This window comes from Carcharhinus amblyrhynchos, chromosome 2, assembly GCF_965287045.1.
Source record: "Carcharhinus amblyrhynchos chromosome 2, sCarAmb.v2.hapA, whole genome shotgun sequence".
Lineage (NCBI taxonomy): Eukaryota > Metazoa > Chordata > Chondrichthyes > Carcharhiniformes > Carcharhinidae > Carcharhinus > Carcharhinus amblyrhynchos.
The window spans coordinates 79,794,301-79,809,160 of NC_137325.1; the positions used below are offsets into that span (position 1 = coordinate 79,794,301).

At 39.5% G+C, this 14,860-nt stretch overlaps 1 protein-coding gene across 2 annotated transcripts in view; it reads right to left on the minus strand.

Moving 5' to 3' along the window:
• casd1 (CAS1 domain sialic acid O acetyltransferase 1) overlaps positions 1-14,860 on the minus strand; it is an 87,475-nt gene that overhangs the window by 36,365 nt on the left and 36,250 nt on the right. The window contains exons 4-9 of one of the 2 annotated variants that reach the window (XM_080207911.1): positions 12,365-12,485; positions 5,575-5,619; positions 3,916-3,978; positions 809-853; positions 595-718; positions 273-487 (exon numbers count right to left, since the gene is read on the minus strand). In XM_080207911.1, coding sequence (XP_080064037.1) covers positions 273-487; positions 595-718; positions 809-853; positions 3,916-3,978; positions 5,575-5,619; positions 12,365-12,485 — 613 coding nt within the window. The remainder of the gene's footprint in view (positions 1-272; positions 488-594; positions 719-808; positions 854-3,915; positions 3,979-5,574; positions 5,620-12,364; positions 12,486-14,860) is intronic. The other variant, XM_080207912.1, reaches the window with a different exon arrangement.

Sequence of the window (14,860 nt, forward strand, 5' to 3'; positions counted from 1 at the left end):
AATCTAAACTATTATACCTACCTTAGCTTGCTTTACATACACTTGCACTTATCTAAGTTTGTTAAAGTTACAAAATTGAGACAAACTGGCAATAGATTCTGTGTAGCCATGTACAAAAAATACACACCTACTTCTTCAAAATTGAATTCTACCCATAAGATTTTCCATCTTTCGGTGCACGAACCAACACTAGAAGCATATACTGTGTTTTCATCATTGCAAGTAGTGATGAAGATTGAATGTTTTTATATTTATTGTTATTGGATACCTACAATGTCTCTAGTGGTTTCAGGTAAATGCAAGCCATCCAAGGATCCTGCAATGGTTTCTTCTGCAACTAATTTGGAAGCCCTGAGGATCTTGACCTTAGTTGCCATATTTCTGGTACTGCTGTTCAAGATACTCAAAGTCACATCATTGTATAAACCAATCCTCTGATTAGTGATCATCTTTCTGTTCTCACTCAGCAAATCCTCATATACTGGATCTAAGAAATAAAAAATAAGTTACCTTTACAAGTCAAATTAAAATTTAAAATAACCCAGAACATTCAAAGTTTATACTCTAACAAAACATCAAAATGGATGGGTTTACCTTGAAGAACCCAATATATGTCATTAGCTTCTGCTAACTTCTCCAGAAGAGGTGTAATTGACGTAAGATTGATTTTATACTGGGTGAGGGCTTCCATACTCCCATTATGTATCTTAATTGACCACTGTAAACAAACAACATATTAGTGCTGCATTGCAAAATGCAAGAAATCTGCAAAATATTCAATGACCTAATTTGAAGAAAACTAAATTACCGTAGCAGCACCCACCACAATAAGATGGGGTTTTAATTGGGCACCCTGTAAGAAAAAACAATAGTTAAATTTCTGTGATCATGTAAGCTGGTATTCATGCTGTCAGTACAAGATAGGAAAATTATTGTGATATTAAGACTGTAAAGAAGGTTCTTGGTACATAGCTATACACAAAAGCAATGACAATAAAGGAAACACTGAGAAACATGATTTCATCTTCTTAAAGATGCTTAATTAACTCAGAGAAGGTAGCTAAAGAAAAGGGACTGACATCCTTTTCACTCTTTTGCATATTGATATAATGGAGTACAGCTAGGTAGAACTTAATTTGTTGGTTTCTGGGCACATAGGAAATCTAATCTGTCTTGTGTTTCCAACACACAATACGTGAGTAGAGGACGGAGTACAAGCAACAAGAGTCTACTGATAAGCTGAGGGCATAGGTTTAAGGTGAAAGGGGAGAGATACAAACGAGTCCAGAGAAATAATTTTTTCACTCAGAGTGGTAAGTGTCTGGAACAAGCTGCCAGAGAAAGTAGTAGAGGTGGACAGTTACACGGTAAAATGGCTATAAAGGGATATGGGCCAAATGCAGGCAATTGGGACTAGCTTAGTGGTAAAAACTGGGCAGCATGGATAAGTTGAGTCAAAGTTATAATTTATAACTGTTAAGTTAGGAGTACAGATTTTGTAAATATGTATCGAGTTTTCACTTGCATAACCAAACTTCAAAACATTCAGATTTTGCATTTCCTCTGTTGTTGTTGCTTATATGTAATGCAATTCAAATCCCAGTAAGAATTGGTAATACTGGCACCATTTTCAGATATTCAACATCAGTTTGGACATACTTAACTGGTAACCTTAATTTTTAAGGTTATTCATTTTCCTTCTATTTCAATTTGTCAATGGAAAATTGGATTAAAATGAGCAGCTAGTTCCTTTTTTTAAGCTGGTGCAGATCTGATTGACTGAATGGCCTATTTCTGCACCACAATTTTTCTACTGTTCTATATCCTACTACAAGACATAACAGAAATAGTAAGTATTTTATGGCATTTAGAGCATAAAAAGGCATTTGACCCAGCAGGTTCATAGCAGCGTATCAGCTTGAGATGGTACAGAACCAAATATTGCTAAAAGATAGTTTGTCGAATAGTTTTGTCTTGCACTCATACGAGAATGCCAATGTCAGGGGAAACAACCAGGGGCAATTTTCCTAAAATGAATCTCCCACACTCTGTACTGCAGAGTGCACTATGTGAATCACTCAAAAATCAGTGGGTGGGGCCAGCCACATAGTGCTGAGTGGGCCACTGCGCATGTGCTGATCTGTCAACACAGACTAGTGCATGCATAGTGGCCCTATCTACTGGCTTCCTGATTGCTGGCCAGCTCACAACCCCTGCATCGCCAGCCGTGCGACTCCCATCATGGCCTAATTGCTGGCCCTGAGATTTTAGTCCTGGGCTCACTAATAATATTAAAATTGTATTCAAATTGATATTTAAATAAATTCTGCACTGGAAATTGATGCAGCGCTGACAGTGCTGGAAATCTGGCTGCCGAAGATATGCGGAAGCTATGGTGTCCAGCGGGGAACACACGAAATGGCCTTCACAAGAGTCTCCCAGCCCGCAGCACAACAAAAGCAGCATAGCGGGCTGTGCAAATCACCCCCAACGACTTTATACTGTATGAGAACAGAGTGCTGATTGGTTGGCAAGTGGACCCTGAATGGCAGAGGTGTAGTATCACAATTCCAGTTGATGTTACTGCTGAACAAGTCAGATCCCCGAGTGAAACTGGCTTGATAGACGTAACTTGTAATTTTTGTTTAGATACATGAAATGTAGCTACGAAACAGAGTCACAAGACTGATGAATTTTTAACAAAACAATAAAACATTTATTAAACAAGATGAACTACAATACATTTCTCCTTCATCCCAGCTACACATTTACAGGTATATACCGATTTATAAAGGGGAACGCAAGTTACAAAATCAATCTTAAACTCCAATGTTTTCAGTCAGTACACAGTCCAGTCTATGTAAACCACTGGTGAAATGTGGTTCGACACTCCACACTCTACAACAAAATGATAGATGCCACTCAAAACAGCCTCTACAGATCAACTTTACCCAGATGCGTGTCACATTGTGAGCCAACTGGTCTCAGTAGAATTCTGTCTTCTACTTGAGGGTTTCCAATATCCACTCTCGAAGAACTTAACTTGGAATCTTCTTTCAAAAGATACTTTTTTCCCCAGATGTCTTCACCAAAGATACACCTCCAGAATTTCAACCTCTTTTCCTAGTATTTCTTGGGATTGCCAAGTATATTCAACCTTCCAGACAATGTCGCAGATACTGAGCCACGCCAACAGAACACCATGGCTCCACTGATCCCAGTGTCCCTAAGTCCCTCGGAACAGCCTTAAATATATTCAATGACTGAACATCTGCAGTTTTTTTGCGTTAGAGAATTGCGAAGATTCACAAAGCTCAAATGAAGAAATTTTTCCTCATCTCAGTACTAAATAGTTGCATTAGCTGTAGATGCCTAGCCAGGGGGAAAAACAGTTTCACAACATTTACCATGTCAAACAGACAGTATGATGATGAGAAACAGGAGAGGGTCCAAGGATAGATCCTTGGGGGTACTGGAAACAATGATGCAGAGGTGGGAAAAGAAGCCTTTGCAGATTATTCTCTGGCAATAACTCAACTGATAAGAATGTAGGCAGGTGAATACTGTCATCCCAGCCTGGATAACAGAAGAGGTGTTCATCATCAAAGGGTGTATGCAGAAACTGTATAATTGTGTTACTTTCTCCGTGGCAATACATCAGGTCAATCGGAATTGATTTGCCATCCAATCAGCATTTTTTTTTGGTGATTGAAATTGTTGCAATTGTTTGAAATTGGGTATTCTATATTGAACTAATGAGTGCAAATCAAAAAGCTTTGGTGACATCTCTCTTTTCAGCAATCTTCTTAAATCTACTTACATATTTCCCATAATAATTAACTCTCTTGATCATATTTGAATTTGACAATTATCCCACGTTTCCAATATTAGAGAAAAAAATAAGTTTATACAAACCTCAGTCCAAGCTTTAAAACAATTCTTCATGGAGTTATTTACTTCTGGGTACCATAAAAAATCCTACAGTTGGAAACAAAGTAAAAATACTAAGAGCAGAGGTTTTTCAATCCCTTAACTTTGGGTAGTAGGGGAGGTAATGAGGGTAGAAGCAACGATGCAGCTCATCAAGATTTGTGTTCTCAGACCCCTACTATGCTCCTTATACACCTAGGACTATGTCACCAAATTCCCCTCCAATTCGATTTTCAAGTTTGCTGACGACACCACTGTAGTGGTTGGGTCTCAAACAACAAATGTACAGGAATGAGATAGAGAATCTGGTGAACTGGGGCGGCAACAATAATCTCTCTCTCAATGTCAACAAAATAAAGGAGATTGTCATTGATTTCAGAAGTGTAAAGGAGAACATGCCCCTGTCTACATCAATGAGAACAAAATAGAAAGGGTTGAAAGCTTCAAGTTTTTAAGTGTCCAGATCACCAATAACCTGTCCTGGTTTTCCCCCACCCCATGCCAACACTATAGTTAAGAAAGCCTATGAATGCCTCTACTTTCTTAGAAGATAAAGGAAATTTGAAATGTCAGCTATGACTTTCAGCAACTTTTACAGATGCACCATAGAAAGCATTCTTTCTGGTAGTATCACAGCTTGGTATGGCTTCTGCTCTGCCCAAGACCACAAGGAACTACAAAAGATGATGAATGTAGCCCAATCCATCAATCAAACTAGCCTCCCATCCACTGACTGTCTACAATTCCTGCTGCCTCGGCCAAGCAGCCAGCATAATTAAGGACCCCACGCACTCCGGACATTCTCTCTTCCATCTTCTTCCTTTGGGAAAAGATACAAAGGTCTGAGGTCCCATATCAACAGACTTGAGAACAGCTTCTTCCCTGCTGTCAGACTTTTGAATGGATTTACCTTGCATTAAGTTGATTTTTCTCTATACCCTAGCTATGACTGTAACACTACATTCTGCACTCTCTTGTTTTCTTCTCTATGAAGAGTATGTTTTGTCTGTAAAGCACGCAAGAAACAATACTTTTCACTGTATACTAACACGTGACAATAATAAATCAAATCAAAAATAGTAAAGGTAAAAGCTGGAAAGCCGAGAGATTATCACAGCCAAGCTTAAATTGTGTTTATTCTTTATCTACACACTTTATAATGCTGTCACTGAAGATAAGAAAATGTTTCCTTTCTGCTCCCAGTTGAGTTGGGGATTTGGGAGTTGAGGAAACCTTATATTGCATCTACAGAGCACACAGGTAGCACCAGTAAATACATCCTTCACCGACAGATTCTTAAAACAGAGCCACAAAATCTCTTTAATAAAGACAAATCATTGCTGCCAGTTAGAACTTTTCATAATGTTGTAAAAGATTAATTAGAGAATTGTAGCTTTTAATTAAAACAACTGCCTTTCAACATTGTGCACAATTGTGACTATTACTTCCTCAGCCTCAATCAGCTATTTGTATTTTCTTGCTTGAATTCAATGATTCACTGCTGAATTTAGCTTCTATTAAATATTCTCCAAGCTGCTTGTGTGATCAAACAGTACTATCCTACTATCCCAGATAAGCTCACAAAAACATAAAAATGTCACTTAAGTGCCTCAGAGAAGTAACTTAAAGAATGTTGGAACTTACAACTTTCAATGAAGTACTTCTGTCTTCAAAGGAAATGTTCTCATGCTGTCAATTAAGTAAATTATCAAATTAAAATTAGTTTTAAAAATGGTTAACAGACAGCAAAGCTTACAGCATAAGGATCAACATTTAACATTCACATGAATTTTAACATTCTGCACTCTCCAATATTGTGGCCACACAAATCATAGCAATATCTTTATTTTTCCAGTTGTACTCTTGGACATTTTTCAACAATCATTTAAAGATATGTGTTGATGGTAATCCTATTTATCACAGATAAAAATGAGAATTGTGTTCAGCTCCCATTCAACACAATGTATCAACAGCTGTAGCTTAACGAGAGTTTCTCAGCCTTTAGTTTGAAAGGTAACTACATTCGTAGCAATCTCAACTATGAGTAAATTAAATTACAGAATTCAAACTTGCAGTGGCTAAAATATAATTAGATGAATGGAACTGGTGTGGCAGATTAGCTAGCAGTATATTAATTTTAAATCCAAGCTATGTTTTTGCATATTACCAGTTTTTCATGCTATTCTTACAATTTCAGATTTTCTATACATTCAATAAACTGGATATACATAATGCCCATCATGACCTCAGGGCATTCAAAGTGCTTTGCAGTGAGTGAGCTACATTTTAAATATAGATATTTGTGATGCAAGGCAATAGTAGCTTATGCATAGGAAGATCCCAGTCAGCAAGGAATTAAATGACTGGGTACACTTTTCCTCGTGATAAAGGTCAAGAGATATAGCTTTGCAGCAGTCCCTCAGAGCTGCACTGATGTGTCAGCCTAAATTATATGCTACAGTCTTTGAAAATGTGACCGAACACATTTACGAAGGAAGAGCAGTGGACGCGGCTTACATGGACTTCAACAAGGCGTTTGATAAGGTCCCCCATGCAAGACTTCTTGAAAAGGTGAGAGGGCATGGTATCCAAGGGGCTTTGGCCTTGTGGATCCAGAACTGGCTTGCCTGCAGAAGGCAGAGAGTGATTGTGGATGGGTCTTCTTTTGCATGGAGGTTGGTCACCAGTGGAGTGCCCTAGGGATCTGTTCTAGGACCCTTCCTGTTCATCATTTTCATAAATGACCTGGATGAGGAAGTGGAGGGACAGGTTAGTAAGTTTGCCGACGACACAAAGGTTGGTGGTGTTGTGGATAGTCTGGAGGGATGTCAGACGTTGCAGCGAGACATAGATAGGATGCAAGACTGGGCGGAGAAGTGGCAGATGGACTTCAACGCGGATAAATGTGTAGTGGTCAATTCTGGCAGGTCCAATGGGATGAAGGAGTACAATGTCAAGGGTAGGACTCTTAGCAGTGTTGCGGGACAGAAGGACCTTGGGGTCCGGGTCCATAGGACTCAAATTGGCCTCGCAGGTGGAGGATGTGGTCAAGAAGGTGTATGGTGTGCTAGCCTTCATTAATTGAGGGATTGAGTTTAGGAGTCGGGAGTTAATGCTGCAACTTGATAAGACCCTTGTCAGACCCTGCTTGGAGTACTGTGCGCAGTTCTCGTTGCCTCACTACAAGAAGGATGTGGAAGCTATTGAGAGGGTGCAGAGGAGATTTACAAGGATGTTGCATGGATTGGGAGGCATGCCTTATGAAGATAGGTTGAGGGAGCTAGGTCTCTTCTCCCTGGAGAGACGAAGATTGAGAGGCAACCCAATAGAGGTTTATAAAATGTTGAGAGGTGTAGATAGGGTGGATTCTTGGAGGCTATTTCCCAGGGCTGAAATGGTCGTTACGAGGGGACACAAGTTTAAGGTGCTGGGGAGCAGATACAGAGGAGCTATCAGGGGTAAGTTTTTCACTCAGAGGGTGGTGAGCAAGTGGAATCGGCTGCCATCGGTGGTGGTAAAGGTGAACTCGCTGGGGTCTCTTAAGAGACTTCTGGATGAGTACGTGGGATTTAATGGGATTGAGAGTTATAGATAGGCCTGGTAGATATGGATATGATCGGCGCAACTCGTGGGCCGAAGGGCCTGTTCGTGCTGTAGTGTTCTACGTTCTATGTTAATCTAAGTAGGGCTGAATCCCACAAATATCTGACTCTGCTGGGAATGTTGCCACTGAGGAGTGACTGACTTGGTGAGAAAACAAAGTTATGTTGAAAACAAAGTTAATGGTTGGCATACTAGATTCACCCATTCAGAAAGCAGAATACAGAACATTCACTGACTTAATCTCTGAACAGAATGTTTAGAACATGAAGATAAGAACAACACAAGATTACAATTTGTTAAAATAGCTCAGAATAAACTACTATTGCAAATTCTTGATGTATTTCATCTTAGAATTCTTTTCCTGCGTCCAAAATCGATCTCGTCAACTCTCTCTCCTGAATTCTAATTAATTTTTGTTTTTGGGATATGGGTGGTGCTGGGAGAGTCACATTTGATTCTGATTTCTAGTTGTCCTGAGGTGGTGGCTGGTTTCTAACATTGCTGCAGTTTAAGTGATAATGGTGAGCAACAACAGCAACTTATATTTACTGGTAACGAAGTGTCTCAAGGTGCTTCAAACGACCATTAGAAAGCATACCATGATAATGAACCATAAAAGGTGATACTGGGTAAAGCTTAGTCAAATAGATAGGTTTTAAAAAGGGTGTTAAAGGAGGAAAAAAAGAGAGATGAAGAGGTGTAGGCAGGGAATTCAAGAGCTCAAGGCACAGCTGGGCCACAATGGTGGAGTAATTAAAACTGCGGATGCACAAAAGGCCAGGAATGTAGATATGTCATGCAGATATGGACGGCATGGTGGTACAGTGATTAGCATTGCTGCCTCTCGGTGCCAGGGACCTGGGTTCAATTCCAGCCTTGGATGAAGGTAATTCTAGTCTGTGTGGAGTTTGCACATTCTCCGAGTCTGCGTGGGTTTTCTTCAGGTGCTCCGGTTTCCTCTCAGTCCAAAGACGTGCAGGTTGGGTGGACTGGCCATGGTAAACATGTAGGGTTACGGGGATAGGGCAGATGAGAAGGCCTGGATAAGATACTCTGTCAGAGATGAATGGCCTCTTCTGCACTGTTCAATGATTCATAGGACTGTGAGGACAAGAGGAGATTCTTTTTAATTTGTTCTTTTATGGAACGTAGGGATCACTGGCTAGGCCAGCGTTTATTACCATCTCTAACTGCCCTCAAGAGGTAAGCCACCACTTTCAATGGCTACAGTCCATGCAGAGTAAGTAATCTACACTGCTGTTCAGGAGGGAGCTCCAGGATTATGGCCCAGTAGTGACGAAAGAAAGGAGACGTAGTTCCAAGTCAGATGGCGTGTGGCTTGGAGGGAAACTTGTACATGATTTTATTCCCATGCATCTAATGCCCTTGCCCTAAGGGGTAGAAGTCATGGGTTTGGAAGGATCTGCTGGAGGTGTTTTGGCAAGTTGCTGCACTGCATCTTGTAGATGGTACACAATATGTGTCAGTGGTGGGTGCCAATCAAGCAAATGCTGTGTCCTGGATGGCACTGAGCTTTTGTGTATTTTTGAAATTACTCTCCACTTGATGACTGTCTTATATCACACTCCTGACTTGCGTCTTGTAGATGGCGGACAGACTTTACAGCATCAGAAGAGGAGTTACTCTTTACAGAATTCCAAGCCTCTGACTGGCTTATGCAGCCAAAGTATTTACATGGCTGGTCCAGTTCATATAATCAATGGTAACTCCCAGGATGCTGAAAGTGGGGAATTCAGCAATCATAATGCTATTGAAATTCAACGGGATGTAGTTGGATTATCTCCTGTTGGAGATGGCTTTTTCCTGGCAGTGGGTTGCATAAATGTACTTGCCACTTAACAGCCCAAGCCTGATTGGTGGCTAGATACTGATGTATATGTGCACAAACTTCTTTCGTATCGAAGGAGTCACAAATGGTGCTAAATCATGAGTGAACATCCCCACTTCTGATCTTGTGATGGAAGGTCATTGATGAAGCAACTGAAGATGGTTGGGCCTAGAATAGTAACCTCAGAAACACCTGTAGTGATGTCCTAGGACTGAAATGATTGACCTTCAACACACAAAACCACCTTCCTTTTGTGCTAGGTATGACTCCAACATTTCACATGTCTCCTATTAATTGAAGTTTTGATTTCTTTTTCTCTGAAAACACACAAGATCCAAAATCCATTATTGACTCAGTACTGAGGTTGCTTGTTTTGAGGCAATATTTTAATCTCACTACTGACTAAGTGGGCCAAGTTCTAAGGACATAGCTACTTGATTGGGTCTGTGGCAGGTGGAGAGGATTAAAAGAGGAAAAAACCTATTTGACCCCAGTCTACCAGTTGCAATTGCATCTGTCCATGACAGTATCGGTAGAAGTGGCCACTACAACATCCTTGTTGAGACAAGTCTCATCTTCACATTAAGGATATCCTCCATTGTATTGAATAGCACTACCACAATGCTAAATGGGACTGATTTTGAACAGATCTAGGAACTTAAAACTGGGCGCCCACGAGAAGCTGTGGGCCATCAGCAGTAGCAGCAGAATTGTATACAACCATGATCTGTAACCTCATACCGCAGGATGTTCCCCCACTCTACCAGAGGATCAACCCTGGGTCAATAAGTATAGGAGGGCATGCAGCAGCACCAAGCATACCTAAAGATGAAGTGTTACTTGAGTGAAGCTACAACACAGGTATATCTGCATGCAGATAGCAAGAACAGCGTGCAACAGACTGAGCTTAGCGATCTCACAACGAACAGATCAGACCTAAACTTTGCAGACCTGCCGTATGAAGTAGTGAATTATGGTGGACAATTAAACAACTAATTGGAGAAGGAGGCTCTACAAATAGTTCCATCTTCAAATGATAGGGGAGCCCAGCACCTCAGTGCAAAAAAGGCTGAAGCACTTGTAACATTTTTCAACCAGAAGTGCTGAGTAGATGATCCATCTTTGCCTCCTCCTGTTCCCAGCATCACAGATGCCAGTCTTTAGTCAATTTGATTCATTTCACATGATATCAAGAACAGCTGATGCAAAAGCTACGGACCTTGAAAATATTCCAGCAATTGTACTGTGCTCCATAACTAACTGTATTTTTAGCCAAACTTCCAGTTGAGCGACAACACTGGCACCTACTCATTCACGTAGAAAGCTGTCCAGGTATGACTTCTCCACAAATGTAGGATAAATCCAATCCTGATCAATTACAGCCGCAATAGTCTATTTTTAATCATTGGCAAAGAGGTGGGAAGGGGTCATCAACAGTGCTATCAAGTGGCAATTATTCAGCAATAACCTACTTACTGATGCTCAGTTAGGTTCCGCCAGGGTCATTCCTCCTGACCTTGTTACAGCCTTAGTCCAATATGGACAAATGAGCTGAATTTAAGAAATGAGGCGAGAGTATTTGCCCTTGACATCAGGTAGCATTTAACTGAGTGTGGCTTCAAGGGTAGGTGGCAGGGAGATTGCCTGCTGTAGATAATGTGCCCCATGCCTTCAAACCTACCAGCAGGGAGTATTAAATCCAACCCAAAGAGACTGAATGTTGATTGACCACAACAGATGCAAAATTCAAAACTCTGGAAACAAATGAAATTTTAGGTGATTTCCTTAGTAAAGAGTAGCAGAGAACTGTCAAAGTATCTCCTTTATAAATGTTCATGCTTAAAAATACTATAGTTACATCACAGGGTTTTCTTTGCTGCCCATTATCTCTCTCATTTCTTTTTTTTGTTTTCGGCAATCATATGTTGTCTCCATCTCCATAATATCACTCAACTCCACCTGGGCCTCAGTTATCTGCTGCTGATTATGACTTGTTACTTGTAAACTCCACTAGAATTATAGGAGAATTTTATAGAATTATAGAAACTCTACAGAGCAGAAAGAGGCCATTCGGCCCATTGAGTCTGCACCGACCATAAGCCCACCCAAGCCCTACCCCCATATCCACCCACTAATCCCTCTAACCTACGCATCTCACAACTCTAAGGGATAATTTTTAGCATGGTCAATCAACCTAACCCACACATCTTTGGGCTTTAAGTCCAACTTTAATAAATAGTCCTACTTTAATAAATTCCTACCTGAACTCCACATTCTCACCTCCATAAACTAGACAGCATCCAAAACTATACTGCTCATGTCTCAACTCACATCACCCATTAGCCATACTCATTTGACATACTGGCTCATGGTTAAGCAAAATCTTGATTTTAGAATTCTCATTAAAACCTTCAAATCTCTCTATGGCCTACTCCCTCTATTCCCTGTAATGTCAGATTTTAATTATACCAGTAGCTGCTGTGCCTTCAGCCATGCCCTAAGCTTTGTAATTCCCTCCTTACACCTCTCTACCTTTTTCCTTTAAAAGCATTTTTTAATTTAAAAACTAAGTTTTTAGATTCTGCTCTAATATTTCTGTGGTGCAGTGTCATATTTTGTTTAGTGACATTCCAAAGTGCCTTGGGACATTTTACTATATTAAAAGCATATGTAATATTTAATCATATGTAATACGATTAAATGCTGTAGTATTCAGAAAATATATAGGAACTCATTTAAACTTTAATTATCTGTGCAAAATCTTGATGCTGGTTTCTAAAAGTAAAACTTTTTGATGTATTTAATTAATGCTAGAGCTGTATAGAGTTAAAACATACTGAACAATTCATAAGCTAAAATCAAATGCAAAGCTCCAGAGCTCAAGTTTTATTATTTACTAGATGGCAGCAATGAAATTTCCTAGTGCAAACCCTGCCCTCTAATATTCATATAGTCTAAACCAAAGTAAAAAAAAGACTGTACCTTGTTACCTTCTTCTTTAGTACCAGAGTTTAAAATTTTAATAAAGGAGTAGAATAATTGCCGAATTCTGGAATCTCCTACAAAAGTTACGTATTTGTTCATAAGACAGTTCTTTACTTCACTGAAGAAAAGAAAAAAATGATACAAGTTAAAACAGGGAAGTAATAAAAATTAGTACACTGGAATTAAAAACACATGCACAGACCCACCTCTCCTGTTACATTTACAGTTCTAATTAAAATTTTCCAGCATCATTATTTTAGATTGGCCACGCAAATAGCATTTGGAACAGACAACATTTCAGCCACATTCCAAATCAGGGATCTATCCTAGATATAAAGGCCAAAATATGCGCATTAATGGCAAGGTAATCAAGGCAAGAATAGAAACGCTAAGAGATGGAGATAAAATTGTATTGGAGATTGAGAGGATACAATACTAAGTATAATATTTTGCCTTGGTTACTATTCAAAGAGAATGAGTACAAAAGAAGCCATTCCAAATTAAGACATCAGTGACTTGAAGATTTACATCCGAGGATCAGAAAGGAATCAAGGAGAAAGCCTGGAAGCTCAAATTAAAATTTTCCCTCTTCAAAAAACAGGATAAAACAGGAAATTATAAACCAGTAAATCTTACTTCAATTACTGGTAATAAAAAATATGAAATTACTAGGCACTTTGATTAACCATTAATCAGGACTACTCAGCATAGATTTTGAAAAGTCTGGCTAACCTCAGAATTCTTTGTAGAAATACAAATTAGATCAGGGAAAATGGCAATGTATGGATGATATGGATTTCACCAGGAAGGAAGCATTTGAAGTTTTGTCACTGCTATAATATAGGAAAACTGGCAGCAAATTTGCACGCAGCAAACTCTCAAACAACAGTGTGATTATTACCAGATAATCTGTTTTTGTGATGTTGATTGAGGATACATATTTGCTGAGGCACTGGGGAGAACTCTGAAATAATACCTTAGTGCACTGAAATACTGCACTACCTCAACACTAACTGAAAAGTGTCAGTTTTGGATTTTGCGAGTCTGAATCCCAGAGTCAAAGGCAAGAGTGCTACCAAGTTATCAGTACAATAGTAAACAGCAGTCAGAGAGTCAAAGATCAAATTCAATGTTTGATTTGAAAAGGAGAAACTTAACAGATATGACGATCTTAGATTTTGCTATGGCTAATGTTAAAGAACTAGGGTAGAGATCGATGACAGGAACTGGTCAAGCTTATTGGCAAGATGGTGGAAGCTATTCAAAAATCAATCTGGCTTAATTCAGGACCAATATACATTCATAATGGGGGACAGTTCTATCATGGTCGACCAAACAGGTGAGACAGAATGTGAATGTAAATGTAAAAGTAAAAGAAAACAGCATGTAACTGCGAAAAAAAATCTCTCCAGAGGACTTGGAGATATACAAGCCTTTGCAATTAAATAAGAAAGAGGGTAGTTTGTCCTAAAAATTTGCAATGTTACAAATGAAGGAAATAACATTTTTGAATTGATTCGGCATCAAATTTGGGGTCAGCAGCAAATAATTGTTCATTACACTTCACGTGCCCAAACATCCAATGGGCTTTCGCACCTCAACTTGCAATGATCGATATTCCAAAACAGCACACCTTCTACAGCATTTCTGGCAGCTGTTCAAACATGGCAAATATCTCCTGCATGTCAAAATAGATTGAAAAATCATTACTGAGTCACAGTGGTCCCGATTGTACCAGCACAGCCGCCCCGAAATCTGGAACGGGTAAGACTTGCAAAACGGCATTCTCCATTGGCCTTGGGTGCGATCTTACGAGCCAGTAAAATCAGGGACACTGAGTCTCAACCAGGATGCAAAGGTTAGAATAATTCAATGGTAAATTCTTTACAGAAAGAAAAATAGGAGGGGATGGGAAAGAAATACGGGATTAAGAGGCAGATGCATTCAAAAGTAAAAAGACAAACACTTTAATTTTTTTAAGCTCTCGAACAACAATTAAGATCTGAATGAATGAGACACAAGTTAATTTTCATACCAGAGATGTTTGGCCATAATTAAGACTTGTAACAATTTGGAATGAACAAGTTCCTAACTATTTCTGAATGGTTAGTGGATACCACGTAAGTACCCTAACTTCATGCTCTCCTATGCTCCACAATGTTGAGCTTTTCAGTGAAAAAGAGTTGACTGTTGACAGCTCAATTAGCCTTAGAGAACACCAGAATGCACAATATTGCTCTCATGTATGTCCATATAAGCACTCCCCAATGAGACTCACTGCATGTCTAGCACTGAAGGGAATCACACTGAGCCCTGTCCTTTGTAACATTTGGAAGACTGACTTTGAAAAATTGGGAGTTATTAATCATCCATTGTGTTATTCACTGCACAGGGAACTTTTGCACTTCCTTAAGAGTACAAATCGCTATTTTGTGCGAGAATACTTAAAAACAAAGACACTGAAGGGGCACATGGGAGGAGCTTAATTTTAAA